Source organism: Perca fluviatilis, chromosome 22, assembly GCF_010015445.1.
Source record: "Perca fluviatilis chromosome 22, GENO_Pfluv_1.0, whole genome shotgun sequence".
Taxonomy (NCBI): Eukaryota; Metazoa; Chordata; class Actinopteri; order Perciformes; family Percidae; genus Perca; species Perca fluviatilis.
The window spans coordinates 21,357,388-21,383,952 of record NC_053133.1 but is presented as its reverse complement, the minus strand read 5'-3'; the positions used below and the strand labels follow the sequence as shown (position 1 = coordinate 21,383,952).

General features: G+C 41.5%; 1 protein-coding gene across 8 annotated transcripts in view; it reads right to left on the bottom strand.

Moving 5' to 3' along the window:
• abi1a (abl-interactor 1a) overlaps positions 1–26,565 on the bottom strand; it is a 55,303-nt gene that overhangs the window by 2,104 nt on the left and 26,634 nt on the right. Inside the window, exons 3-11 of one of the 8 annotated variants that reach the window (XM_039790019.1) lie at positions 23,151–23,327; positions 19,287–19,301; positions 18,541–18,644; positions 17,722–17,874; positions 11,259–11,359; positions 9,996–10,133; positions 4,720–5,010; positions 2,529–2,615; positions 1,336–1,521 (exon numbers count right to left, since the gene is read on the bottom strand). In XM_039790019.1, the coding sequence (XP_039645953.1) occupies positions 1,336–1,521; positions 2,529–2,615; positions 4,720–5,010; positions 9,996–10,133; positions 11,259–11,359; positions 17,722–17,874; positions 18,541–18,644; positions 19,287–19,301; positions 23,151–23,327 (1,252 nt within the window). The remainder of the gene's footprint in view (positions 1–1,335; positions 1,522–2,528; positions 2,616–4,719; positions 5,011–9,995; positions 10,134–11,258; positions 11,360–17,721; positions 17,875–18,540; positions 18,645–19,286; positions 19,302–23,150; positions 23,328–26,565) is intronic. The other 7 variants (XM_039790022.1, XM_039790021.1, XM_039790023.1 and 4 more) reach the window with 7 other exon arrangements.

Sequence of the window (26,565 nt, the reverse complement as noted above, 5' to 3'; positions counted from 1 at the left end):
ACACATTTTCAACGTGAGACAGGTCTGGACTGCAGGCAGGCCAGTCTAGTACCCGCGCTCTTTTACTACTAAGCCACGCTGTTCTAACACGTGCAGAAGGTGGATTGGCATCGTCTTGCTGAAATAAGCAGGGGACGTCCCTGAAAAAGACATTGCTTGGATGGCAGCATATGTTGCTCCAAAACCTGTATGTCCCTTTCAGCATTAATGGTAAAGTTACCCATGCCATGGGCACTAACACACCCCCATACCATCACAGATGCTGGCTTTTGAACTTTGCAATGATAACAATCTGGTTGGTCCTGAGCCCACGTGGTATTATCCTTTATATAATGATTTTTTAAAATTTATTTTTATGCAGTGCTAAGGGATCGAAGGTCAAAGGCATTCGATGTTGGTTTTTGGCCTTGCCGCTTACGTGCAGAGATTTCTCTGCTGAAATCCCTAAATTCCTTGCAATTGTACATTGAGAAACGTTGTTCTTAAACGGTTGGACTATTTGCTCACGCAGTTGTTCACAAAGAGGTGAACCTCGCCCCATCCTTGCTTGTTATCGACTGAACCTTTTGGGGGATGCTCCTTTTATACCCAATCAACCTGTTCACCTGTGGAGTGTTTTTTGAGGCGTTTGGTGTTTTTTGCCCACAACGGCGCCTTCCAGGCAGCGCGGCAATGGTTATGTTTAGGGTTAGCTGCCTGGAAGGCGCCGTTGGAGGCAACGTTTTTTGAGCATTCCTCAACGTTCCCAGTCTTTTGTTGCCCAACTTCATTGGAATTGGGGTTTGTACTAATACACTCCTGTAAACAAACTCTGTTACAAGTAAAAGTCCAGCACTGAAAATGCTACTTAAGTATCATCAGGAAAACTTACTTATACTTAAATAATCAAAGTAAAAGTACTCAATGCAGAAAAGTCCTCACATTTTAGAAACTGAAAACGATCAAAACAGTTCTGTCAATCAACTAAGCGTTCAATCGGCTAATCATTTCAGCTGGGCATGTAGGCTTGTATATTGTTGGGTAGTTTAATTTATAACAAAACATCGTATTTTATAAACTACTACTACTGTGTTTTGTGTGCAAAAATCTTAATTTGTAAAGTAACTAGTAACTAAAGATGTCAGATGAATGTAGTGGAGTAAAAAGTACAAACTTCCCTCTGAAATGTAGCGGAGTAGAAGTGGAAAGTGGCATGAAAAGAAAAGACTCAAGTAAAATACCTTAAATTTGTACTTAAGTACAGTACTTGAGTAAATGCACTTAGTTACATTTCCACCACTGGTAGTGAGTACGCAGTGTAAGACGAAATCGGCTGTGCTCGTTTTTGGATCAAACCTTTCTCGACGTAGCTCTTGGGCGCCCACTGTGGATCTCCATCAGCGTAGGGGTCGCTGTACTGCACGACAGCAGCATCCTCCTCCTCATAATCAACTGGAGGAGGCGGCGGGGGTGGAGGAGAGTCGTCAAACATGGGCAGGTCGTCTGGAGGCGGAGGAGGAGGCGGAGTAGGAGTATCTGCAACTGTTGAACAGACGCAGAAAGTCAGTGGCTCAAAAGGTCAAGGACCAGTGGTGGAGAGGGCGGCGGCTGAATCATGCAGAATTGCTGATAGCATGTGCGCTATTTGAATATTAAATTCATCAAGCAGGCTAGATCACTGTTAAGACCTCCCATGGATCACTTGATAGGATGTTATACTGTATGTGTAAGCCTCTTAAGTGATTTGTGTACTTCGTGCTCCTCTTGTTGCTCTCTGAAAAAGAGGATTGCACAGGATTTATGAACACTTCCGTGATCTAATGATTATTACATGCGGGGTCATGCTATTTAGTAGGTTAGAGGGTTTGCACAAAGTGTTATTTGTTAACCGATCTACACCACAGAAATCTAAAGTTGCTTTCTGTCAAGAAATAAAATAACTAATACTTCCTTGACTGTACTATTTGACTGTATTGCAGGTTTTGGTCCAGCAGGGGGCAGCAAAGAGTCCCATCATCTCCAGTGCAGTTTTGCTGAGGATCTTAGGAACTTTCCCCCCCTAAACATTATTATTCACTTCAGCTCAACCCTGCAGTGCTACATTCAGCATATGAATACCAAGCTTCAGTCAGTGATAAAACCCATCTCTATGAGAAATCACTAAAAACGGTAGGTGGTGCTGTGGCAGCCTCAACTATCTCAGTTGGTTGCTTTTCCACTGCACATATTTAAAAAAAAGATACTTGTTCTGCCAAGAACGTGAGCTATGTATAAAAGCCCTGCTGCTACCAAGAACCAGCAACAATGTAATTTAATAGTTGAGGAAATAAATCTGTCTCCAAACAGCAGATAACGCTACTTAAAAAGTTGTATTAACCACGACAGGTCTGTAATGAGACAGAGACACATTCTTGGATGGTTCATTGATGCAAAGGGATGGTATTAGTTGTTTTCAACAGACCGGTGGGGAGGATGGATAAGCACAATGCATGCTGGGTGTGGTTGGCACAGATTAAGAAGAAAAAGTATGTCTTAGCCTCTTCACTTACTGCTCTCCTGCATCCTGGCCACAAAGCCAGTCAGAGGTATCTGTGGAGTCAGCTGGGGCATGGGGGGAGGAGGAGGAGCGATAGACACTGAAAGCCAGCAGAGAAAAGACAGAAAGGCGGAGAAAGAGAGCAACAGAGAAAAACAAAAACAAAAAAACAACAAAAAAAAGAGAAAGCCCATCAGTAACCAAGAATGTACAGCAGACAGTTAAAGTGAGTGAGTGTACCCCCAATCCCAAGCAAACACAACGCTGACACAGACACACACACGCAAGAATTGTGAGCTTGTACACATCTAATAGAACAGGGCAGAGTGGTGTGCAACAGAGACAGATTGAGAGCTGAAGTGCTTAGCCACATTAATTAACCCGTCGACTCACAGAAACTTAAAAAATTCCAAATCAGAGTTTTAAAGAACATTTTTAAAATGACCAATTATTGAAACAAAAATCCACAGATGAATGAATTCAGCTTGTCTGTAGCTGCAGTGTCTCCGCAAATCGGACTCAATTGTTGAAAAGTTCAGTGACGTCTGCCAGTGTGATTAGATTTCTGGGGATCACTGAGGCTGGGGGGATAAACTGCGGATTAGGTTTGATTTCTGTCACTCAGACAGCTCCCACGGACAGCTCATGGATTTAAAAGAAGTGAGGGCCGCCTGATGACCAGAAGGAGGCGCTGTTTGCATTAGGAGGTGGATCAATCTCAACCCAAATCCCAGGCAAACCGGCTGAACTCCCCCACACATCTGTTGTAGTTATGTACAGAGTACTTTGAATTTTTACTTTACATTTTTTTTTTCAGACTTTTCTCAGATCATTTGATCAATCCAAAATTAGGGACACTTGGACAGATCAACAGTGGCAAAACACATCAAGCCCAGTGCTTCTGTGAATGCACATCGAGGCTGATGATCACCATGTGGAGATGAAGGAACTAGAACCCCCTTCACACCTGGCAAAAAAAAAACATGCTAATGCACGCAGAAAACATTGTGCCCGGAATCGGCCACATCTGGAGGTGGTCTGGCTCGCATTGTGATCTGATCTCAGCCAGGTGTGAATGCAATCCATACAGTGTGACCACATTTTTAGAAAAAAAAAAAAAAAAAAATCTTCCCTGCAAGTTGAAAGGACCCCTAAATCCATTTCTTCCTGCTATCTTAAGCTGCAAGTAGTGGCAGAATCTAGCAAGTCTTCCCTTTAGAGAATTACTTTAAAATGAACGACACCCATCCAGGCAGAATCACGCTCATTAATAACAGCTGTGAATGCAAAGGTCGCTGGATGGAATGTCATAATCCATACCATGTATCCAGATACTCATCGCGTTATTGCCATACCAAGTGTAAATGGGGACTAGATTTTAAGTTTTATAAGAATCGACACCCACATAATGAACGGAGAAATACATTTACAGGTTAACGTCTGACCATGAAGCCAAAAACTGTGACTTTGCGTTGATAGCAGACATCGATTGTCTGGTTTGGTATCGGCTGTAAAATCCAAGGACGAGGCATTCTGCATCAATACTAAAGCCAGACGTTATCTAACCCACAGTTAGATAAAAAGCCTTAACCAGCACTGTAAGACTAACGGCACAAGGAGTAGGAATTTCAAAAAAAATAAACCCTCTCAATCACCACTAGAAATGTGTGGCGGTGTCTGTATCTGCAGAGACCCTGCTCTCTGCCTGTATTTTGCTGTTTTCAGGACGTTTCTGGGCGTCAACCTCTATAAAACCGTAGAGACTAGATGCCAATCGCAAGCACTCATTCAAGAGGAAGTTACGAAAATGGCGGTCACATCACAAAGCAAAACTAGCGTGGCTAAACGCCAAGCAGACAAAGCTAGTTCCAAAACGATAGTGAATCTGGGGTCGGCTTTCACCTGCTTGCGAGCGCTGTAACCCTCGTTGAGCATGGGGCAAACTTTGAGTGCTGTTAACAAACCGCAACCGACAAATCCTACTCATTCTGCCTTTAAAGGAATAATAAATGTGACAAGAATGCAATCTTGACCTTAAGACAGCAGTGGCTCTCTCGCAAGTATGAAATATTAGTCTGTGGCTACAAAGGTTAGCTTGCTTTAGTTTGTGACTGTGCGTGATTTGAAAAAATGCGTCGTTTTGTGCTTTAGTGACAGTTGAGGATCTATAAAACAGGATGGGACTGGAGACAGAAGGGCCTTACTTGAGTTTTGGCCATAGCCAGGAGTGCCTCCATTAATATGAGGCTGCTGCTGCTGCTGCTGCTGCTGCTGTAGTTGTTGCTGCTGCTGCTGTTGCTGTAGTTGTTGCTGCTGTAGCTGTTGCTGCTGCTGCAAGGAGAACTGGGAAGTGACCGACGGCGCCCGGCGGTAGGTGCCCGTGGCCGAAACCATAGAGACAGAGGAGTTGGAGGGGTTGTGCCGCGAAATCTGCCGCGAGATGGTTCCAAACTGGGACATTGGAGCGGGGCCCAGACCAGGCCCAGGGGCCACCACTAGAAACACCCAAAGACAGGGAAGAAAGAGAGGGAAGATAGGCAGGACCGAAGAGGGAAGGGGTGGGGTTAGAAAGAGGAGACGGAAAGGGGAAAAGGAAGAAGAAGGAAAAAAAAAAACCACCCAAAACATGAATCATCAAGATTGTAAAAGATAATGTGAGCTTATAAATACTGATTAGAGCCCCACACCTTATGCAAAGACAATAAACAATCAATTTAAGGAAGCAGGTGAGCTAGGGAAGCAACACAGTTTATTATACTGTTGCACAGAAATATATTTCATGGGTAAAATGAAACACAAGAGTCCCAAGAGGTCATCCGAATAAATCCTGTTCTTTAGAAATGTAGCAAAGGAAAAAGATTCAGTGAGCAAAGAGACGACAGCAGCAACAGGACCGACTGATCCTCCAGGTTTCAAAAGGATCTGAGAGTGAAAATAACTTCTTCACAAACTTGTCAAAGGCCTGATTAGAAATGTCTATTGGAGCTATTGCGTGGGCGGGGAGAGTTCATGATCGAGTGCACACATAACACCAGGTGTCAAAGAATAACCAAATCATCTCTAACGACAACAGCATTATTACAACAACGACATTAAATACGTTCAAATATTCATGATGCAGTGTGTGTGTGTGAGAGAAAACAGAAGAGGGAGAGAAGAGAGACTTATTTTGCACCGCTGGAGTATTTCCTGTTCACGTTTCTAGATAACATACGGTGTCTCAGGAGAGGCCCTGCTCTCAGATAGGGATGGGTGGAACCAGAGGAAGTAAAGATTCAGAGGAACACAGGCGCAAACAGACTTCTCCATATTGTCAACGGCAGAAGTTATTAGAGCTGAAAGTGTGCATTGATGTTGTGAGGATGAAAAGTGCATGTTTTAAGTGATCATCTTGCTCAAGATTACTGCAGTCGATTCCCCCCCCCCCCCCCCCCCCCCCCCCCCCACACCCCACACACACACACACACACACACACACACACACACACACACACACACACACACACACACACACACACACACACACACACACACAATTTTATGTGACATCAGCTGTGAGTCTTGCTGTCACACATCCTTTACATTTTAAGTTCTTAGTAACTGCTAGCTAATTTCAAGGTAGTTATTTTCTCAGGTTGCACCATTGAAACTTAAAAAATGTCTCGGCTTGTTAAGACTTTAGTCGTTTTAACCTGTTGCTAGGAACCATGCCAATCAAAAGCAATTAGCTATGATAATAGGACGTCACTGTGGCATCACAAGCTGTAAAATAACATTCAATATAATTATTTTAGGGGGCCAAACAATATAGAGTTAACAGACAATGCTTTAGGCATTGCTTTTACTCCGCCAAAGAGGTTATGTTTTTGGCTGCTGACCGACAACTTCTTTGTCGGTCAGCAGGCTTACAGAATAAACTACTGGCCTGATTTTAATTCAACTGGATGGAAGGTTGTAGCATGGGCCAAGGAAGTGGATCCAAATCATAGGGCAGATACACAAATTACATTTCACTTTCTTTAACATTGCAAGATAGGGCATTTGTGCTGCCTTCATGTGGCCTTCACACAGCGTTAACATTTTGAGATAGGGCATGCCTTGGTGGAGGTCTGCGCTCTCCGAGTGCCCTTCTAGTTTATACAGTAAACAGAAAAATGTTCAGAGGCAGTAATAGTCTATTATTTTAGAATTAGGGTCAACTCTCCTACCATGCTAGCTAGTTTAATGTTGTTAGTATGGCGTTTTGCAATTTGAGGTGTTTTGTGTATTTTTGTGAAATTAAGTTTAAAATCTGTATCCAATTCTAATCAATTGTATGGTCAGATATGCACATAAAACAATCTGAATGGCCAACATGGGTCTTCTCGGTCACAGCCCATTAATATAAACAAGAATAAAAGACATTTTGCCTGATGCAGCTTTAACTACAATCACTTGGTAAGAAAGTAAAGGAGCTTAAATGAAACAGTAACATACGTGTGCAAAAGAAGTATCAAGTCCTTAAAAGGTAAATTTATTTATTTATATATATATATATATATATATATATATATATATATATATATATATATATATATATATATATATATATACAGTGCCTTGCGAAAGTATTCGGCCCCCTTGAACTTTTCGACCTTTTGCCACATTTCAGGCTTCAAACATAAACATATAAAACTGTAATTTTTTGTGAAGAATCAACAACAAGTGGGACACAATCATGAAGTGGAACGAAATTTATTGGATATTTCAAACCTTTTTAACAAATCAAAAAACTGAAAAATTGGGTGTGCAAAATTATTCAGCCCCCTTCAGTTAATACTTTGTAGCGCCACCTTTTGCTGCGATTACAGCTGTAAGTCACTTGGGGTATGTCTCTATCAGTTTTGCACATCGAGAGACTGACATTTTTGCCAATTCCTCCTTGCAAAACAGCTCGAGCTCAGTGAGGTTGGATGGAGAGCGTTTGTGAACAGCAGTTTTCAGTTCTTTCCACAGATTCTCAATTGGATTCAGGTCTGGACTTTGACTTGGCCATTCTAACACCTGGATATGTTTATTTGTGAACCATTCCATTGTAGATTTTGCTTTATGTTTTGGATCATTGTCTTGTTGGAAGACAAATCTCCGTCCCAGTCTCAGGTCTTTTGCAGACTCCATCAGGTTTTCTTCCAGAATGGTCCTGTATTTGGCTCCATCCATCTTCCCATCAATTTTAACCATCTTCCCTGTCCCTGCTGAAGAAAAGCAGGCCCAAACCATGATGCTGCCACCACCATGTTTGACAGTGGGGATGGCGTGTTCAGGGGGATGAGCTGTGTTGCTTTTACGCCAAACATAACGTTTTGCATTGTTGCCAAAAAGTTCGATTTTGGTTTCATCTGACCAGAGCACCTTCTTCCACATGTTTGGTGTGTCTCCCAGGTGGCTTGTGGCAAACTTTAAACAATACTTTTTATGGATATCTTTAAGAAATGGCTTTCTTCTTGCCACTCTTCCATAAAGGCCAGATTTGTGCAGTATACGACTGATTGTTGTCCTATGGACAGAGTCTCCCGCCTCAGCTGTAGATCTCCGCAGTTCATCCAGAGTGATCATGGGCCTCTTGGCTGCATCTCTGATCAGTCTTCTCCTTGTATGAGCTGAAAGTTTAGAGGGATGGCCGGGTCTTCGTAGATTTGCAGTGGTCTGACACTCCTTCCATTTCAATATTATCGCTTGCACAGTGCTCCTTGGGATGTTTAAAACTTGGGAAATCTTTTTGTATCCAAATCCGGCTTTAAACTTCTCCACAACAGTATCTCGGACCTGCCTGGTGTGTTCCTTGTTCTTCATGATGCTCTCTGCGCTTTACACGGACCTCTGAGACTATCACAGAGCAGGTGCATTTATACGGAGACTTGATTACACACAGCTGGATTCTATTTATCATCATTAGTCATTTAGGTCAACATTGGATCATTCAGAGATCCTCACTGAACTTCTGGAGAGAGTTTGCTGCACTGAAAGTAAAGGGGCTGAATAATTTTGCATGCCCAATTTTTCAGTTTTTTATTTCTTAAAAAAGTTTGAAATATCCAATAAATTTCGTTCCACTTCATTATTGTGTCCCACTTGTTGTTGATTCGTCACAAAAAATTATAGTTTTATATCTTTATGTTTGAAGCCTGAAATGTGGCAAAAGGTCGAAAAGTTCAAGGGGGCCGAATACTTTCGCAAGGCACTGTATATATATATATATAAGCTGCCTCTTTCTGTGCTGATCACCTATGCACATTTTACACATCTCACACTTTACACATCTTTGTATGGAAACACTGTCCACATTCTGCCAGTGCCTCAGCTCGGAGGGCTTAAATTTATGTCTTGAATTTAGGTTGTAAAAGTTATCATCTACTCTGTCAATGCAGGAGCTTGAGGTCAAATGTAAGATGGATAATTTTAGTGATTCTGCAGGCAGTTATTAACTTTTGCCAGGCCTTAGGTGATATGAGACTTCTTTATTAGCCAATTATAGCAGATCAGCACCACCACCACTGAGGAGTGAGAAAAATGTTACTAAACTGGATAGAAAAAAAAGCTTTCGCACATAGAACAGTATGTAACCTGTTGTGTCTCCAAACAGATGCACATATATACGGTCGGTTCACACTGCGAGCAAGACGTTCACTAATTCATTACCTACAGAGCTGAACAACCAGGAATCAGACTGATGTGCAGATCTAATAAGCAATAGTTCTACCTAGAAAGTGCAAACTATGGGAACACATTAAGGATACTAAAACATTCTGTGTTCTCCAAAACTTTAAAAATATCTCAAAAGGAAGTTTGGAGAATAGCTGTATTAATTTTTAAAGGTCCCATGGCATGAAAATGTCACTTTGAGGTTTTTTAAAATGAATATGATATATAATATCAATAGCATTTAAAGCTACAGACACAGAAATGGCACATCCTAAGGAAAGCTCATTGTGGGACTGGCTCTAGTGGCTGTAATTCTGCACCAAGGCTGAATTTCAGGAAAGAGACTTCAGATACAGTATTAGGGGACCTCTAAGGTCTATATAAAAGAGACTTCAGATACAGTATTAGGGAACCACTAAGGCCTATATAAAATCATCCAAAAAGCAGCATGTCATGGGACCTTTAAAGCATTTCAGTTTTTTTATGTACATTTTAATTAACATTAACTTAACATTTAAGTTTTTTGTTTTTTTACCAAGCTTTGTTTACTCATCAATTTAATATAAAACAATGTAGATGCAGCTCAAATATTTTGCACAAAACTTAGCTCCAGCATGAGGACATGATTGCACAGAAAGAAAGAATCCGAACCTCTTGCTTGCAGTGTGTACAAACAGTCAGACACCCATCCACATAAGCACAACACCCTTATTAGTGCATCTCCACCATAAGAAGATCCCAGCAGACGTGCTGATTATCCACCATCGGGACAGCATAGGCGACAGGAGCTATATCTCACCTATAGCTGCTGGTGGTGGGGGTGGTGGTGGTGCTGGGGGGCCGAGCCCGGCCATGAGAGGAGCGGGAGGAGGTGGTGGAGGAGGAGGAGGGGGTGGGGGAGGTGGAGGGGCTCCCGGGGGAGCAAACATGGGCGGGACTGAAAGGAGTATTTACATTAGTAACCATTTAAAGCAGTCTGTCCTCGACCCGCCTCCTGCACCTCTACGCCGCGTTACATAACATCACATCACTTCACTCAAGAACCCTTGGGGGCCCGGAGGAGCACTTTCGACTGTGTTAAGGCACTGCACACACTTCTTTGTGGTATGAATTGAGTGTTTCCATGGCGACCGGCTTGCAGGGAGAGCTGTGGTTAGTTCTGCGCTGCTGGCCTGATGTTCAACTCAAATCTTTCGTAAAAAGTTAAACGCAGTAGTATCTAAGGCGTGTGCATGGTGTAATGCTGTACTATATGTAGCTTGGGATGTGGGCCCTACTGTTCCACTCTAAAGCAGCAGGCCAGAAGCAGCGTGGCCTATTTACACAGTAGGATAGAGAATCAGCTGTGCTTAGAACACAATGGGCCCGCATAATCCCTGTCTGGTAAACATAGCCTTTGTGTTGCATAGTCTCACTTCCCATGTTACATTTACATCTCGTCAAGAAACGCCTATTATTGGTATATACATGCATATTATATTTAAAGAAATAAAATTGTTTCCTGATGTCTGATTTCTAGATTTTAAAGCAAATATTTCGAACTATAACCTTAAAAAGGGTTAATATATGCAATAAAACAGACATGCACTATGGACTTAAAGTCATGTAGTAGTATGTAGTGTTACGTACTAGTCTACGGTTCTATGTATGCATGAAAGTAAACTCTTTCACAGATATGGACATTGCACAAACAGCACATCCTGTTTTCTCATCATTGCCTGTCAATGTTTAAAGAGTGTTATCTCATTTCACACAGGTCAAACACACCAGACTTCCAAATGCATAAACAGATTTTTTTTTTGGGAGGAATATAAATAGCAGAGGTTTGTTCTTTTTTTATACCCAAAAGCGTTCTTTTAACCAGTGTTTGGAGCATGGGAAAGGGTAACAAAACTCTCTGCAGCACTGTGAGGCAGGGTGGGGCAGGATTTATTGCAGGGTTTAAAAAAATGCCTGAAGCTGGTTAGGTACAATCCTGCCTTTATGTAATACCAGCAGGGATAGAATGGCTGACTGGCCTGTGGTAACTGTCACTGCGTGATGTGCAGCTAGCAAAGCTCACCTGGTCCAGAGTTGGGGATGGATGGTGTAGGCACGGCGATGGGAATGCCAATACCACTGCTGCCGCTGTTCTCCCTGCTGCTACTACCCCCGCTGCTTCCACTGAGGGAGGAGGGACACAGAAGAGAAAGAGGACACCGTTTTACTCAGGGCAACCTGCTCGGACTGCAGATATATGGACCCTGCTCTATCTGTGCTTATGTCTTATTTAGATTTATTAGACTGTGAAACATCACACTGGCATCTTCTTCTCTCATAGTGATTGTTTCGGTCTTAGGACTGAGCTGCAGAGTGACACACCCAGGGGAGCAAGACATGAGTCACAGTCAGTCAGAGTAAAAGAATCCAATGAAATACAGTCCAGGATTCTTTTTTTTCTCTCTCATGAAAACCACTTAAAAATATCTTGCGTCAGATCCTCTGATTGCCCCAAAAAACTTTAAATAATTTACAGTAATTATCATACACACTGTGTAATTAGTCTATTAATACGTTTTGCTTTTATTTGGCAGCTCACATTAGAATAGGGGTGAATCTCAGGCTAAATTAAAAACACTTGTTGTACATGATACGACCCTTTGCCAAATCCATTCAAACGCTGCGGCATTAGTGAATGAACTGAAAGCAACGAAGACACAATGCTTTGTGAGAACAGTGTTCACACAGAAATCTGAGCTGCAATATTCCAAACTGTAGTCCCAGATGCTGCTAATATAGCCAGTCAGTATTATTATAGTGCTGCTGATACAATACTATTAGGCCATTAAAGGTGCAGTAGGTAAGACTTTCTGTCATATTTGCTGAAACTGACCCTATGTTCGAGTAGAACTACATAAAGCAGGTAATTTAAAAAATAAAATCCGGCTCCTCTGGCACCACCTACAGCCTTTAGTGTAATTGCGAAAAATCCACCACTCCCTGTTCAGATGCACCAATCAGGGCCAGGGGGGTGTCTAACTGCATGTCAATCACTGCTCATGCACACACATTCATTCTCCATTGTGGGGGGAGGGGCTTAGAAGAAAGTTTGGGGCTTTAGCAGAAAGGGGGACTGAGAAGTTGTTGTTCAAATTTTTTGCCTAAGTCCTGGATCTTCCCAATCCTACCTACAGCACATTTAAGCCTAGTTAGTCGATTCACGTATTTATTGTCCAAAAACAACATGTTCATATTTGTGAATTCATCACATTTGAATTGTTGTTTCATAGGTGATAAACCACGCATGCCTGTATGTTAACTTGTTATTAAATGTCAAACCATTTCAACATATGACATCTTACATGTAACATCTTAACGTTTTTTTTTTTTTTAATCAGAACATTTTTCAAAAATGTTTGCATTCTTCATATTAACTTTGAGTCAGTTTATCAGTTAAACCATTTCTTAGTTAATATTGTAATATTAATATTTTTTATGCTTTGGGTTATTGCGTGGACAAAAACAAATGTAATATCAAGGTGTCAGTTTGGGCTCTGGGAACTTGTTTTGGAATTTATTACTATATATTTTTTATATATATATATATATATATATATATATATAGTTTTTTTTTAGTTAATCTATTAACACTTATAGATAGGATAATCAACAAGAAAATAATTGTCAGTTGAAGCCCCTAATCAATATCATAAAATATGAGCTGTAGAGATTTATAATAAGAATATAAAAAATCTGCATTACCTGCAATAGCATGAATTAATTCACCTTGTAGTTTAGTGGCATGATAAACAAATACCTTTAAACTTGGCCATCATATTCACAAAAGTAATAACTGCTGACAAAACCCATCTAATGTTATCAATACTGCCCCCCCCCAGCCTCTGAGGATATAGGGCATGGGAATGTAATATGTATGTCAGCTGTGCAGTGGCCTGTATAAGCGCCATTTCACCCTGTGTTTGACCCCCGGGGGCTCGTAGATCAATGCCCTGGCTGACTAAATCCCCCGCTCTCAGTCTCAGTCTCTCGGGCTGGCCTTGATCCTCATTTCAGCTCCAGCCCCTCACACCCCACCTCTCCTTTGTTTCTACCTCTTTCATCCCTGCTTTTCAACTGATCCTTCTCCCTACCTCTCACCCCTAACCGTCCCTCGACCTCTTCCCCTCATCCCCTCATCGATTGTAAAGCGATTCCCCATACCCCTCGCCCCCGTCTCCTCAGATTCCTTCCATCCCTCTGAACCAGCTCCCACCTCACCTCCCCCCACATCTCTTTATCCCCTTTTCCCTATCATCAGTCGAGCCCTGGGGCTCTCCAGCAGGGGTTAGCCCTCTGAAGGATGTTGGTGGCTAAGTGTCTTTAGGGAAAGAGGCTAAACAATATCATGCCATCGCTCTTTTGAAGTGAGCGTCGTACTTTAGTCCCCCATCTGCATGTTTTGGATTTATCCATTCTAATCCCTCTATAACTTAGCAGTTTCCTTTGCTAACCCATTTATCTCTTCCCCCGGCTTTTGATTTAGTCTTTGTTTCAAAACGCTCACAGTGAAATAAAAGCACTCAGCTGCTCCATTTCTCCACCTTCCTGCCTGGCTCATTCAGCCGCCACTCAACACACTGAGCTGTTTATAAATCAACGGTCTGTAACACACAGCAAGGCTTTACAAAGTTCCACCTCACTTGCTCAATGCTGAGAAAGATCCCTGGAGCCAATGAAGAAAAAAAGACACTGTTCTACGTGTAAGGAACAAAAAGTGAGAACAGTATGTAAAAACTATCTGCATAGGCACTGTGACACAATATGACTTGACATAAATGGGAGAAATAGACTTACAAATTAGCCCAGAGCATAATCTAAAGACAAAAAAAAAAAGATTGAAAGCTCTTTGATTACAAAGACTGAAGATTGTTATTGAGGCATTAAATAACATGAAGCGCATAAAGAGCAGAAGATGAAGAGGAGGGTCGCTGCAATCTACCTTTATAATCTAATGCAACGAGATTTTAGATCAGAGCTCTTCTGAAATAATTGCTATATAAAAGATCAGTAACACCAAATTCAAACTTTATTGCAAAATGTTTTGAGACTTACCATCTAAAACTATAGCTCAGGCATCTTGTTAAAAAAAAAAAACACTAAGCTTGGAGATGTTCTATAGGATGGTTCACAAAAAGGTTAAGATGATTAAAAAGTAGCAGTCAAGTTGCTCCAAAAAACTAGCCAGGAAACCTAAAAATCTAATATTTTGGAGTCTCAAAATGAAGGTACTTATTTTCTATTTATCTATAAAGTAATGTTTATTAGCACGTTCAAATGTGCATAGGTGATCAGCACAGAAAGAGGCAGCTTATATATATATATATATATAAAAACATAACAAATAGGGTGGTTACTATATTTATTAACTTCTGCAGTTCTGCTTCTCTGCTGTACATTTGAAAAGCCTCATAAAAACATAAAAAAACAGTTCCTCATTACAACAGGAAATAAAATATAATAAAAAGGAATTTAACAGTCCTCCAATCACTGAACAAACAAACGCAAAAGAGACAACTGCGTGTAAACTACACTTTCAGCCTGGATATCATTTGTCACGACATACGTGTGGTGTTTTGCATATTGACACCACATTTGATTGAATTACCTTTTTGGGGGCAGCTGCCATACTATGCCTTTATTAGAGAGATTGCAATAGGGAGAGGTGTTAAGACAGAGCGACAGGGAACTAGTCCATGGTAGGCCCCTTGGCCACCATGGTGACCCGGATTACTTTTAATTTTGTTTAAAATGAACAAACAACGAAAGAGCAAAAAGAGTAGAATGTAGTTGAGGAAAAAAAGCTGGCACAATTTCAGAAAAAGTAGTAAAGGCAAGTCGAATACTGCGACACGACAAGAAAATGATGTTACACTGAATAGCTACTTAATTTTTAAATAACGTATCGCATTTTGATGTACGATTCGTCCACAGAGCCATACACCATCTTAAGGCTCGTCGGACAGTCTGGCGAGGTCGGTGACTCGAGTCTGTTCGGTGCGTTCCGTCGTCAGTCGGAGGAGCCGTCGGCATCCTTTTTGGCCGATTTGACTTGTTGAATCGGCCAGTGGGCAGTCGGACTCAATGACCAATCTGATTGGTGGAGTGCTAGCCCTTGACTAGCGAATCAGTGCTGAAGGCTGACAACGCCAGTATCTTCTTATTACTAGCCATCGTATTTTCTTCCGTTCAGCGACTAATGGCAACAACGATCCTTCTTGACTACTATCAACACTCTCTGATGAAAACAATGACTGACGACAGCGTGCTCTGTGTTTACTAGGTCCAGAGAGATGTTCCGTCATTTTCCGGTTTTCATTGCGATGGGCGACAATACAGATTAGCGGCGCCTGCTGTTATGGAGACTTATTACATCTTGCTCGCGCAGCACGTACGCTCAAGTCGGCGTCGCTTCCGTGTGTTCCGAGGCACTTTTGAGAGACGGGAGCCGGCTGATCAGTCCGACAGTCGGCCGGTCGGGTTGGTGTGTCGGGGCCTTTAAATGCATTCTGTTTAGTTTTGAGAGTTGAAGCAGGAATCCTGGTAATCCAATTGTATTACCAGGACACCGACAGTGACCGCAATAAGCACGTTTTCTTAAGACAATCATATCTGCACATGACGGTGAAATCGTTCCCTCGGAAAGATATGAGATAATAACAGCAGCATCACACTGATGCCTATATTGAATTTAGGCTTTCGGCTGAGGATGGCAGAGACTGAAGAGCTGAATAAGCACGGCCAACTTCAAGCCTGTGTAATCAAATAGTGATGCCACAGCAGGAGCAGCTGCAGCAGGGCGGGTCCGGCCCGACTCGATGGACAGTATCCGTTTGTTAAAGGTACATTAACATTAAACCACACAGGAGTAACAGTGATGCTGTCGCAGCTTTGAGCATCTGAAGCCACTAATTACAAGAAGTCCTGGACTTTGGTTTTAAAATGATAAAGTAGAAGAAGAACTTCCGCGTGAGTTAGCAGCGTTGTGCAAACCATACATGAGCAAGAAAGAAGAGTTGGGGCGAGGGAAGGGAAAATAAAATAGTTATGTAATATTTATGAGCGTCACAGTCAGGCTTTTTAGCTAATGAGGCGACTTCACTACTCGTAACTCAAATTTGATTCTCTGCACATGGGAGACTTCTGGGTGACAATCCTTGAGAGTCATGTTCAAGGGTTTCCATGCTGCAGTTGACTTAGGGGTTTTTGAAACAGCACTTTATATCAGAGGCTTTTACGGATATTAATATCAAAGTGATTCGGGCCACGGTAAGAAACCCTCCGAGCCTTGTCAGACAAAGGCTGGATTTAGAGTAGCGGAGAGGATGAAGAGGTGCGAAAGTGCTGCAAACAGCCAAACTAAGTGAAAAGATTATAACTAGACGACATGGACGGGTACAGTGGCTTTTTGGAGAGATGCTTTCCTTCCATTACTGAAACACATTTAGTGCTCAGTTTAGAGGGGTAGCTGGAACACTAATTCCACTCATAGCTATCCCAAAAAAAAGGAAACAAAGTATAAAGTACCTGTCTAGCTTGCCATTAAAAGCTGTACAAAGTTGGTTAACATTTTCAACTGCAGATTTGAGACTTTTATCCATAAAGTGTTGTCACATCAGCAGCGGGCAGCAATGTCTGGATGCAACTTTGCATTAAGCTACTTTAACTTGCATCTTACAGCTGTTTATAAGCTAGAGTTTGCCTATACATCCAGTCCTCATTGTGAATCTGCTTCTACCTTGGTTGTATACTGCAGAGTCATTCTGTTAATGTGTATTCACAGTACTTTGAAGCATTGCTACTTTGTAGTTCTTAGAGGTATACTATTATTTTACTTCTGTACATTGCAATTCTTCTTCGGTCAACTCTGTACTTGCTGCACCTTCTGCATGTTTGTTTTGGAAAACATCTGCTGCTCTTCCTGCAGGTTTTTTACATTATTGCCATTTTTGAAGAGTTTTATACTATATAAATAGACCTAACTTGACTTTAAATAGCGAGTCTGTGTGTGTGTGTGTGTGTGTGTGTGAGAGTGTGTGTGTGTGTGTGTGTGTGTGTGTGTGTGTGTGTGTGTATATGTGTGTGTGGATCTGGTATGGTAGCTAAAGTAATCTACATATGTCTGTGGGTGTCCACATTGTCCTGCAAAGAATGTCATCATGAAATCTCTGCATCTTTAATGTATAGCTTATTTTTCAGATCGATTAATTTTTAAGTCTGAAAATGTTTAAAATGGCAGTAAATTAAATTAAAGCTCACAAAGCTCTTCATGGCGCAGTAACAAAAAAAACCATGGCACCCTGTAACTGTCAGCTTGTCTCAACTAAGAGTCCAGAATCCAACCATATTCAATTTACAATGATATAAAACCGAAATAATTACATAAGTACATTCTCACACATAAATCAATTATCAAGAGGCAGATAAATAACCTGTAGAGTTGTACTGGTTTGCGGGACAGACTGCGTGCCTCATCTTTTCTTATCTACCTGTGTGTGCGTTGCCTCTGGTTGAGCGACGCCGTGCGCCCGGGGCTGTGCTGCAGGCCGTGCTGGTTGCCTAGTCGGGCGGGGCTGGTCATGTAGTCGTTGGGCACCGTGGGCGGCTTCACCGGCTCCAGGGTCTTGTAGGATGTGTTGCGTCTGCAGCAGGCCGAAGATGGAAAGGCAAATAAATAACAAATCAAGGACGGGAATGATCCATAATCCAGTGCAAATCCTTCTTTCAAAAACTGGAAGGCCGCGTTCACTAGAGCGTTGAAAATCCTATCAGTTTACCCATCTGGATGCTGTGTGCTACAGGCTGGAGTACGTCACAGTTTACTCTTGGAATGAATATCTGATTAGCGTCGCCGACTGCCGCTGTGCATCGGACGACGATGAACTTCACCGGGGAGTGAGGCCCATCTTACAAGAACAGATAAAAGTTCCCAGACTTTTTTTTTTTGGGACTGGATCCTCTTTCTCTGGCTACACTATCACCAGGTTTGTGATTTCAAATGTGTATAAGTACCAAAACCACAAAGACACAGCCATCACAACCACACAGATTTCAAAAAGAATGTCCCGGGGCATCCTGTTAGCTCAATGGGTTGTTTGTTCATTGTGTTATTTCATCTTACACTTTACCACACATTTATATATATAAAAAAAAAAATCATCTAAAATAAATGAATAACTGTGACATGTACTTTAACTGCATGTTCTTGTATCGCCCCCACAAGAGCCTTGGTTTTTTTTTTTTCATTCAGTGTTTGATAATTAGAGGATTAGTCGTCCTTTCATGGTGACTGAAATGGAAATCTTTACCCGAGCGTGCCGCGCCCTGACATGGGAGGACTCGGCGGCTTCTGCGTCGGCGGATTGGTCCTCGATAGTGTTCCTCCTCTGATTGACTGATTGTTTCCATGTTGCTGTGGTTAGAGGGAAATAAATACTTATTTAACAGCCAAATGACTTCAGACCACTGTGTGACAAAGAAATCAAATGTTATAGGCTGCCCAGATGACAACTCCTCAACAACATAGATTTATATTTCACTTGGTAATGTTTGAAGGGTTATGTAATGCCATCCCTGCTGGTGTTTAACTTAGTCACAGGGTGATTGCTGCAGATTGCGGGTTAGAAACCTCTGGGTTCTTTCAATAAGGCTTCTTGCAAATCACTTGTTTCTTAAAGCATGGAATTTAGCAACACCTGGATTTGCAGTATTGCAAATAACCGTTGAGTCTTTTTGAAGAAATGAAGGATATAGAGTGTATGCCTTGTCTGGGGAGCCTATAAAGGATTTTAAATAAACTACAGGACATTTATGGACTACTACACAACATGTTAAGTAAATAACAACGTACACAGTTGGTAAATTGACAAGGAGGGTGTTACAGAGCCTCAGACGGTGTTCTGGGCTTAAAGGACTACAAGTATGTTAATGGGAATAAACATGGGAAATTACAATAATAATTACATGTTTAGGGGTGTTGCTGTGAAAGGGAGTTGGACGAATCTATCAATAATACATCATAGTAGAATAGGTCAATGTGACAAACCAGACTTACCTTGGCTTTTAGCCACTTATGAAGGCGAAGGGGGGAGGGGGGGAGAAGAAAAAAAAACACAGAAGAGAGAGACAGAAAGAGGGCATGTCAAAATGGCCATGTCTACACGGATCAGTCAAGGTACAAGCGAGCAAGAGAAAAATGATTCCTTGTTGTATTTACACTGAGTAAACAAGGTGCAGGGCAGGTCAGAGGTTACTAAGTCATACTAGCAGAGGAAAACACTGTGGCTCCTGACTGTTGCTCCCTTTACTCAGACTACTGTGCAGTACCACGCCCTGTGCCACAACTCAGGCTGAAAGGAGCTCACAGGGATCTGATGGCAGAGCTATTGTACACGAGGCAAACGAGTATTATCTCACCAGTGGGTCTGAAATTGAAGAATTTCTCTTTGCACGTCAAAACGCTGTCTTGCAAATATGGATTTTTAAGTCTACTGAGCATCCATGTGTTCATTTGATTCATTTCATTTTGTTCAGATCCAGGTTTGGACTTAAAAACCTCAGATTAGCACGTTACTGGCAGCGATAAAAAACACTTTTGTACTTGTGTGGGCTGATGTCAAAGAGAATATAGAGGCAACATAGCAGTGGGGTTTGACAACTGCAGAGTCAAGTGGCTCATCTATAATGCAGCTTCCCCAGTGGCCTTTGCAGAAAGCATTGTAGCATCACAAGACCACGAGAGAAAGAGAGAAGATGAAACCCAAAAGCAAATTCATGGCATAGGTCAGGATGAAGTGATCTCTGCCTTTTTTATTTATTTTTTTTTTTTTTATTTTACAAAAAACTAAAAACACATTCAATGCAGCTGTGAATGGATATTTCACATTTAAATTTCACTCTCACAGGGTTATCAGAGCTAGACGAGATTCAGTTTTACAATCTAGGTCATGCTAGGAATGCAGAGGCATACTACTGCCTTCCCTTATCTTCTTGGCTAATGCCGTATCTCCGTTTTACTGCTCAAACCAGACTGTCAGCTTGGACATGCTTTAGTTACGTCCAAGTTGAATTATGGGACAGACAGGTTCAGATTAAGGTCATTATCAAGTCCTAAAAAGGCTTGCCATGTCGAGCTGGAGTAAAAATCTAAAGCAATGTGGTCTGTAAGAGGGTTAGGGTCAAAGCTCAACACTACACAGGACACAAACACCTCCTGAGGTTAGACTAGTCTCCAAGGACACATCCCAAAATATGTAGTCCAAAGATGAAAAACATGTCCTGGTGAACTATTCTTACTAATGTCACATATCATGGTGGGTAATGTGTAATTGGTTTGTCTTGAAAAGCTACAAAACAACTCTTAATCAAATATTTCAAACTTGGAAACAGGTTCATTAATTAGCTAAAAGATGTCAAATTATAATCCTTATCTTCAAATCAAAACACTGTTTTTGATACTATTTATGATCGGCATTTTTTCAGCAACTGTTAAATGTATTTACATTCTGTAGTTAGCGCTCTATATATTGTTTTTGCATTGTTAGTGGTTGGGGTCCGCCATCCCCATGCCGGATTGACGTTGCAAATTGCACTGAAATATCAAAATTCCTCGAAACCCAAACTCGCCCCTTAAACTAATCTTGTAAACTCATAAGTGACACAGCGCAAAATATCAAAAGGGAATGCAATCTGACTTCAAACCCCTGACATCATCCACGCTGACTAGATTAAACATCAGCTGACTGGAAGAATAAATCTCATCTTTCGCATTAAAGCTAAAAAGCATCCCGTCACCGCCAGGACGCCTTGCGATGCAGGAACATCCTGATCCGTCAGCTGTGAGATTCCACTCATTATTAATATGATGTTCAGAGAAGAATCACATTATCCACCAGATGAATTTCACCTTCTCGCTTTCTCAAAATTCCTCTTTATTGCTCGTTTGGATCCGAGAACAGCTTCTATTAAATAATGTATGGGAGCGCTACATTAGGGCTCTTCTCTGACTTACAGTTCACGCTTTAAATGTTTAACTTTACTAACAGTGTGTGAGGCCGTAAAACCAATTCAACATTTAGGCCAATGTAAACACTCAGGCACATATACCAAGTTTGACAGTTAACGGGAGGCAATAGGCATGATTTAAACCCCCATTAAAATATTGATTCTGGTCAGTAAGTAAACCATGGCTATAGATATTCTATACAAGCCGGGCATCTGACAGCAGCCATCACAGGATACTATGTGAATTAATATGGAGTATTGATGCGGAATATTGATCGGATCTTTGGGCTGTGACATGCATAGATGAAAGGTGGCGAGTGATGTATGACTGGCTGCAGGAGCGCGTGTGTGTGCGTGTGTGTGTGTGTGTGTGTGTATTTAAATGCAGCATTCATGATATTTAAAAAAAAAGGAGAAAATCCACTGAGATTAGGCCATGAGTAATATGTAATGTTCTTAAAATAGATGCATCAAACAGTCTCAAAGCAGCCGTGAAGCACGATGGTTTCGGTAATTTGACACTATTGTGCAACGATGTAGTGTGGTATCCTGATTTTGAGAAACTCTGCCATTTAATCAAAAACAGTAGAGTCAGAAGTGCGGTTGATTAACACGCGCCTCGCTGGGATTTTCCTCGCTTTTGTCAACAATATAATCTGTTGATTGAAGTTTTTCATGGTTAAAAACTAGCGCCAAACGTTTCATTAATTTGCATATCAAATATAAATTTGTTGCTCACATGTCATCTGTAATATGGTATTAGGATGTAAGCGTTCGTTGATGTAAACGTAGAGTGACCTATATTAGTTAGAAAAGTTATTTATTTGCATTAACCCCGATAACAAGTCAGGTAGAGCACATTTCCAAATATGTTGAGCCCTTGCTTAAATAAGAAATAGTTATTGTATGTAATAAAACAATGTCTTCATACACTTTTAAGTGCATAATGTCCATAATAAAGCAGTGAAAAACCAGGTCCCTGTTGTGGGAAAAGACCCAAATAAAATCTTTCACTCCCTATTATTAGGCATCACACCCTTCCACCATGACGGAAGGATCCAACGCAATTCCCTACACAGTAAATTGAGAGTGACACAATGGCTTTTATCCTGCCTTATCAATGCCTGTTACGCTATGGGAGGGTAATGGTGGGCCTCTAATCCAATCTGTCTGAAAGCTGCAATTGATTGGCTGATTGATGATGCAGAGGAGTGTCATCAGGAAATGATGTCATTACCGCCACTGTCAGGACGACCCAGTGACCCCTAAAGTGAGCCCTAATGGCAGAGAGGGAGTGAAAATGTCACACTTGGATCATCAGAGTTTATCACGTCAAAATCAGATTCTCTCCTGCCTGTCAGATTGTAGCGACATGAGAATAAACTACAAATCTAATTGTAACAACATCAATCCTCCGCAAAGGTTTTGAGAAACTGGAGAACGAGATTATGAGGGCGCTCCGAGGCCTAAGTGCCTTTTAAAAACATCTCACAAATTTGCCCTGCGCTCGCCGTTTTCACAGCGCTCTAAGAATAGCGCCGTTTTCTGAAAGCTACATGATGTAATCACTTTTTTAGTTCATCTCCACCCCCAACCCGTTCCCACCAACCCACACTGGAACATATTCCTGTAGGGTCAGAAGGGGTGCTTTCTGAAGATGAAAGAGAAAACACAAGAGAAAGAGTGCGAGCCAGAAAAGGAGTCAAAGTGGGAGAGAGAAGAGAGGGAGGGAGATAGGAATACCTCTGGCAAGAAAGAGAGGAGGAGGGGGGAAGGGATGGAAATTAGATCTAGTGCAGAACAGAAGCAGAGAAACTAATGGACTGTGCGTGTAGAGAAATCTGATCGGGGAGCAGATCTAAAAGTAGAGAAAAAGACCCTAAACATGCACAAAAATCAGGAAAAGTCTGCTCACCTTAACGCCATGGCCGACATCGTCCAGTACAGTGTAGTCAACAGGCTTCCTGATGTACCTGACAGGCCGCTCCATGTTAGCGGGCGCTATGATCTTATGGGTCCTCGACGTGTTCTTGTTGGTGGTCAGGATCCCGATCTCCCGCCTGGCCACCTTCTCTTTATGGATGTCCACCGTCTGTAAATGACACGAGACCGAAGAGGGGATGGGATCGATTGCCACAGCTACACTTGTCATACAGCAGCTTAAGAAGGTTTAATGAAATCATGAGGCTGTGCTTTTCATCACTGTGGTCGTAATCTTTTTACAACAGCCAGCCAGTGCACACTCACAAAAATCGATTGTGGTGGATGCAGGGCCCTGAACCCCATAATGACCGAAGCACGTCCATCTGAACATTTCTGATTTTTAAAAAAATGAATTGATGACAATGAGTTAACTGGCCCCCGAATCTAGTTTCTAAAGACTAATATTCAGCAAATGATAAGGGTCAAAATATAAAAAAAAAAAAGCGTGATCAGTTAGAATTAATGATGAAATGTGACTGAAGTGACGCAACTGAAAGAACACTGCATTCCTATTTTAGGAGGAATAAGATCAAGTCTACTCAAATCCTCACAGATTTCTATTATCAGAAAAACGTCTCTTTCATCTTCTTTTTGCAAAATGCTTGGGCCAAATGGTGATGCATTATTTATGCTCCTTGAGACGTAGAGTGTTTTCCTACTGAAATTGCACCAATGTTCCATTAATTAGCCAGTCCCCTTCATAAAAAAATATTTACTTTAAAGATACATAAGGAAACTTCGCACAGTGCTTGATCCGATTGACAAAAATGACATATTGAAAAGCTGAACTCGGAAATTAGGCTTCCCTGTTTTAGATACCCTGCCCGGTGCATGTTTGCAGACAGGGTTTAATCATAAAGAATACAGAATTATGACTTGAATGAGGCAACAGGGCTAAGGTTTGTTTTAATCTGGATTTCCCAAAATACTTGATCACTGACAGATTTCTGTGTTGCCTAATTTGGGCAAAATGCCATTCATACTTTCATTTGTGCACACAGGTAAATCTATGTCATACAAACTTTTGTGGATAAGAACTCTTTATTTGTTGCTGGCCCCTGATGAGTGTATTTTTCCACTAATTACCAAACAGCTTTAATCACTGGACAGCCAAAGAGGGAAAGCCTTAGAGTAGGTCCGCTTGGTTACCATTTATTTAATTACCAAATCATCTCGGTTGCAACTACCCAGAGCATATACTCAATTTCGGAGTCCATAACTGATATTGATATTTGGGAGTTTAAAAAAATATGATAATGAAATGTTGTGTTGTACATAATCAAAAAAACAATCAATCATACAGATCCTTTTTGCGTGACAAAGCTACATACTGAGCTAAACATTTTACAACGTAAAAAATGAACTGTCAGTGCTTTCTGGTGGCCCGGTTTCGCTACCTCAAACCTAGTTTGACATTTCTGTACAACGTGCTGTGGTTTATTGGCATTTCTTTAAACCAGTAACAATCGTCTTGGGCGGCGCTTAGCGCCGTACGGAGCAACGTTGTCGCCGCTGCAAAATAGCCTCAGGAAGGAACTTGTTTTGGTGGAACACGTGTACGTTCAAAAGTTGTATTAGTCGTGCAACAGAAAACTCTGATTGGACAGATAGTCTAGCTAGCTGTCTGGTTTTACCCTGCAGGGATCTGAAGAGCATATTAACCATAGTCCTCATAAATCGACCGGAGTTTAAAATGCCAACACAAAGAAAGCCCAAGGCAACGGATATCCGGCCTAAATTAGTGAAATCCAGCAACGGAGCAATCCCGGAAGTGGAACGTCGAGGATATAGACTAACTATACACCAATAGCAAAACACTGATTCGTCAGTCTAGCTCTACAGCCAACTATTGTTTTCATTATGGTTTGATCTGATGGTTATTTTCTCAATAAAGTGTGTTTTGTCTGGCCAACAATTCCAGAGCCAGAGAGATTCAAGTCACACGGTTATAAAACAGAAAAAGGCAGCAAATCCTTTTTGCTAAATAAAGGATTAGTCGATTATTAAAGTAGTTGACAACTAATTCCTGCAAGTCAACTGCCATCGAGGAGGCATATTGACTATCATTTTCAAATACCACTGTCAAATCTCCTACAGATCTTACTACAATCACACACCACTGCATTTCCATTCTCTACTCTGCCTCCACACTCCCCTCAGGCTGAGAGGAGTCCAGGAGCAGCTGCCCTTCCTTTGAGAGATGAAAGGCCGCAATGTCTGTTGAGGGCAGACCAGTAAAACGATGGTCTTTCACAACGAGGGGAGGTCATCGACCAGCGCCAACAGAGGATTCCTTTCATGCCACAGTGATCTGGAGCTGGACTGAGCTCTGTCCTTGTTCCACTGTATAGCCTTCAAGTATCACCCATCCCAGAGTTGAGGCAATCAACAACACTGGTGGACTTACTGTATGTGTAGTCCGGTACAGTGCAGTCATCTCTGGACAATATCAAGTCTAATTTTAAACCTGAGAGCTGACAAGCTCTTGTGCAAAATGATGCAAAGCAGATTTTACTTCTTACAGGACCCACAAGGATATTAGAAAGTGGATCATTTAGAATGACAGAAAAAAATGGAGGAATTAATATTTCATAACGTCAAAGTTGCTCATACGTAATTGCTCCCACAGAGACTTCCCATACAAAGGGGAAACATCCGTTCTGTTCCAATGCCCTGTTTTGTCCGTTTGAATTAAGAGGGATGACAGAGCTTTGACTACAGTCATCTTTTCTAACCTGAGTTGGGCTTCCAGAAAACGTGAGGCTCTTAATATAATAAAAAAGGAACTGCGGTGACAAAGTGTTCCCAATGAGGCAAACAAACCAATGCAAATAACAAATATTCCATTTTAGCAGCACTGCAAACTCCAGAGTATAAGGTCGCTACTGCGATTGGATTTGAGCTAATCATTTGACTCCACAGCTCAGAGATAATGCCCAAATTTCAAACAGTCATAAATCATGATCGTCTGGATGCAGCTGTGCCAAAATCGAATCAGTCTTTTGGGCTTCCATTTGCAGGGTAGTGATTGGGTACAGTGATTGGCTACGATGGACCCAGGCAGAAGACAGAGAAAAGGAGGAATAGCTTAGTCATTCTAGGTCTGGTTTTACTTCCAAAAAAATTTTTTTTGCATAAGCTTATTTCATCTCACTGTAACCCCAAAACACAACTTCTCCTAGAGACCTTGTAAAGTCATGGGACTTTTTTATCATAAGATAAAGGGAGGAAGCGGTTTTCAGCCTAAACACAAAAAGAGGGAAAGTTCCACTTCAAACCACCGAAAGAAACTCCTATTAAAAGAGAAGTGGTGTTAAAATAACTTGGCTAAATTGGGAAAGCATCTG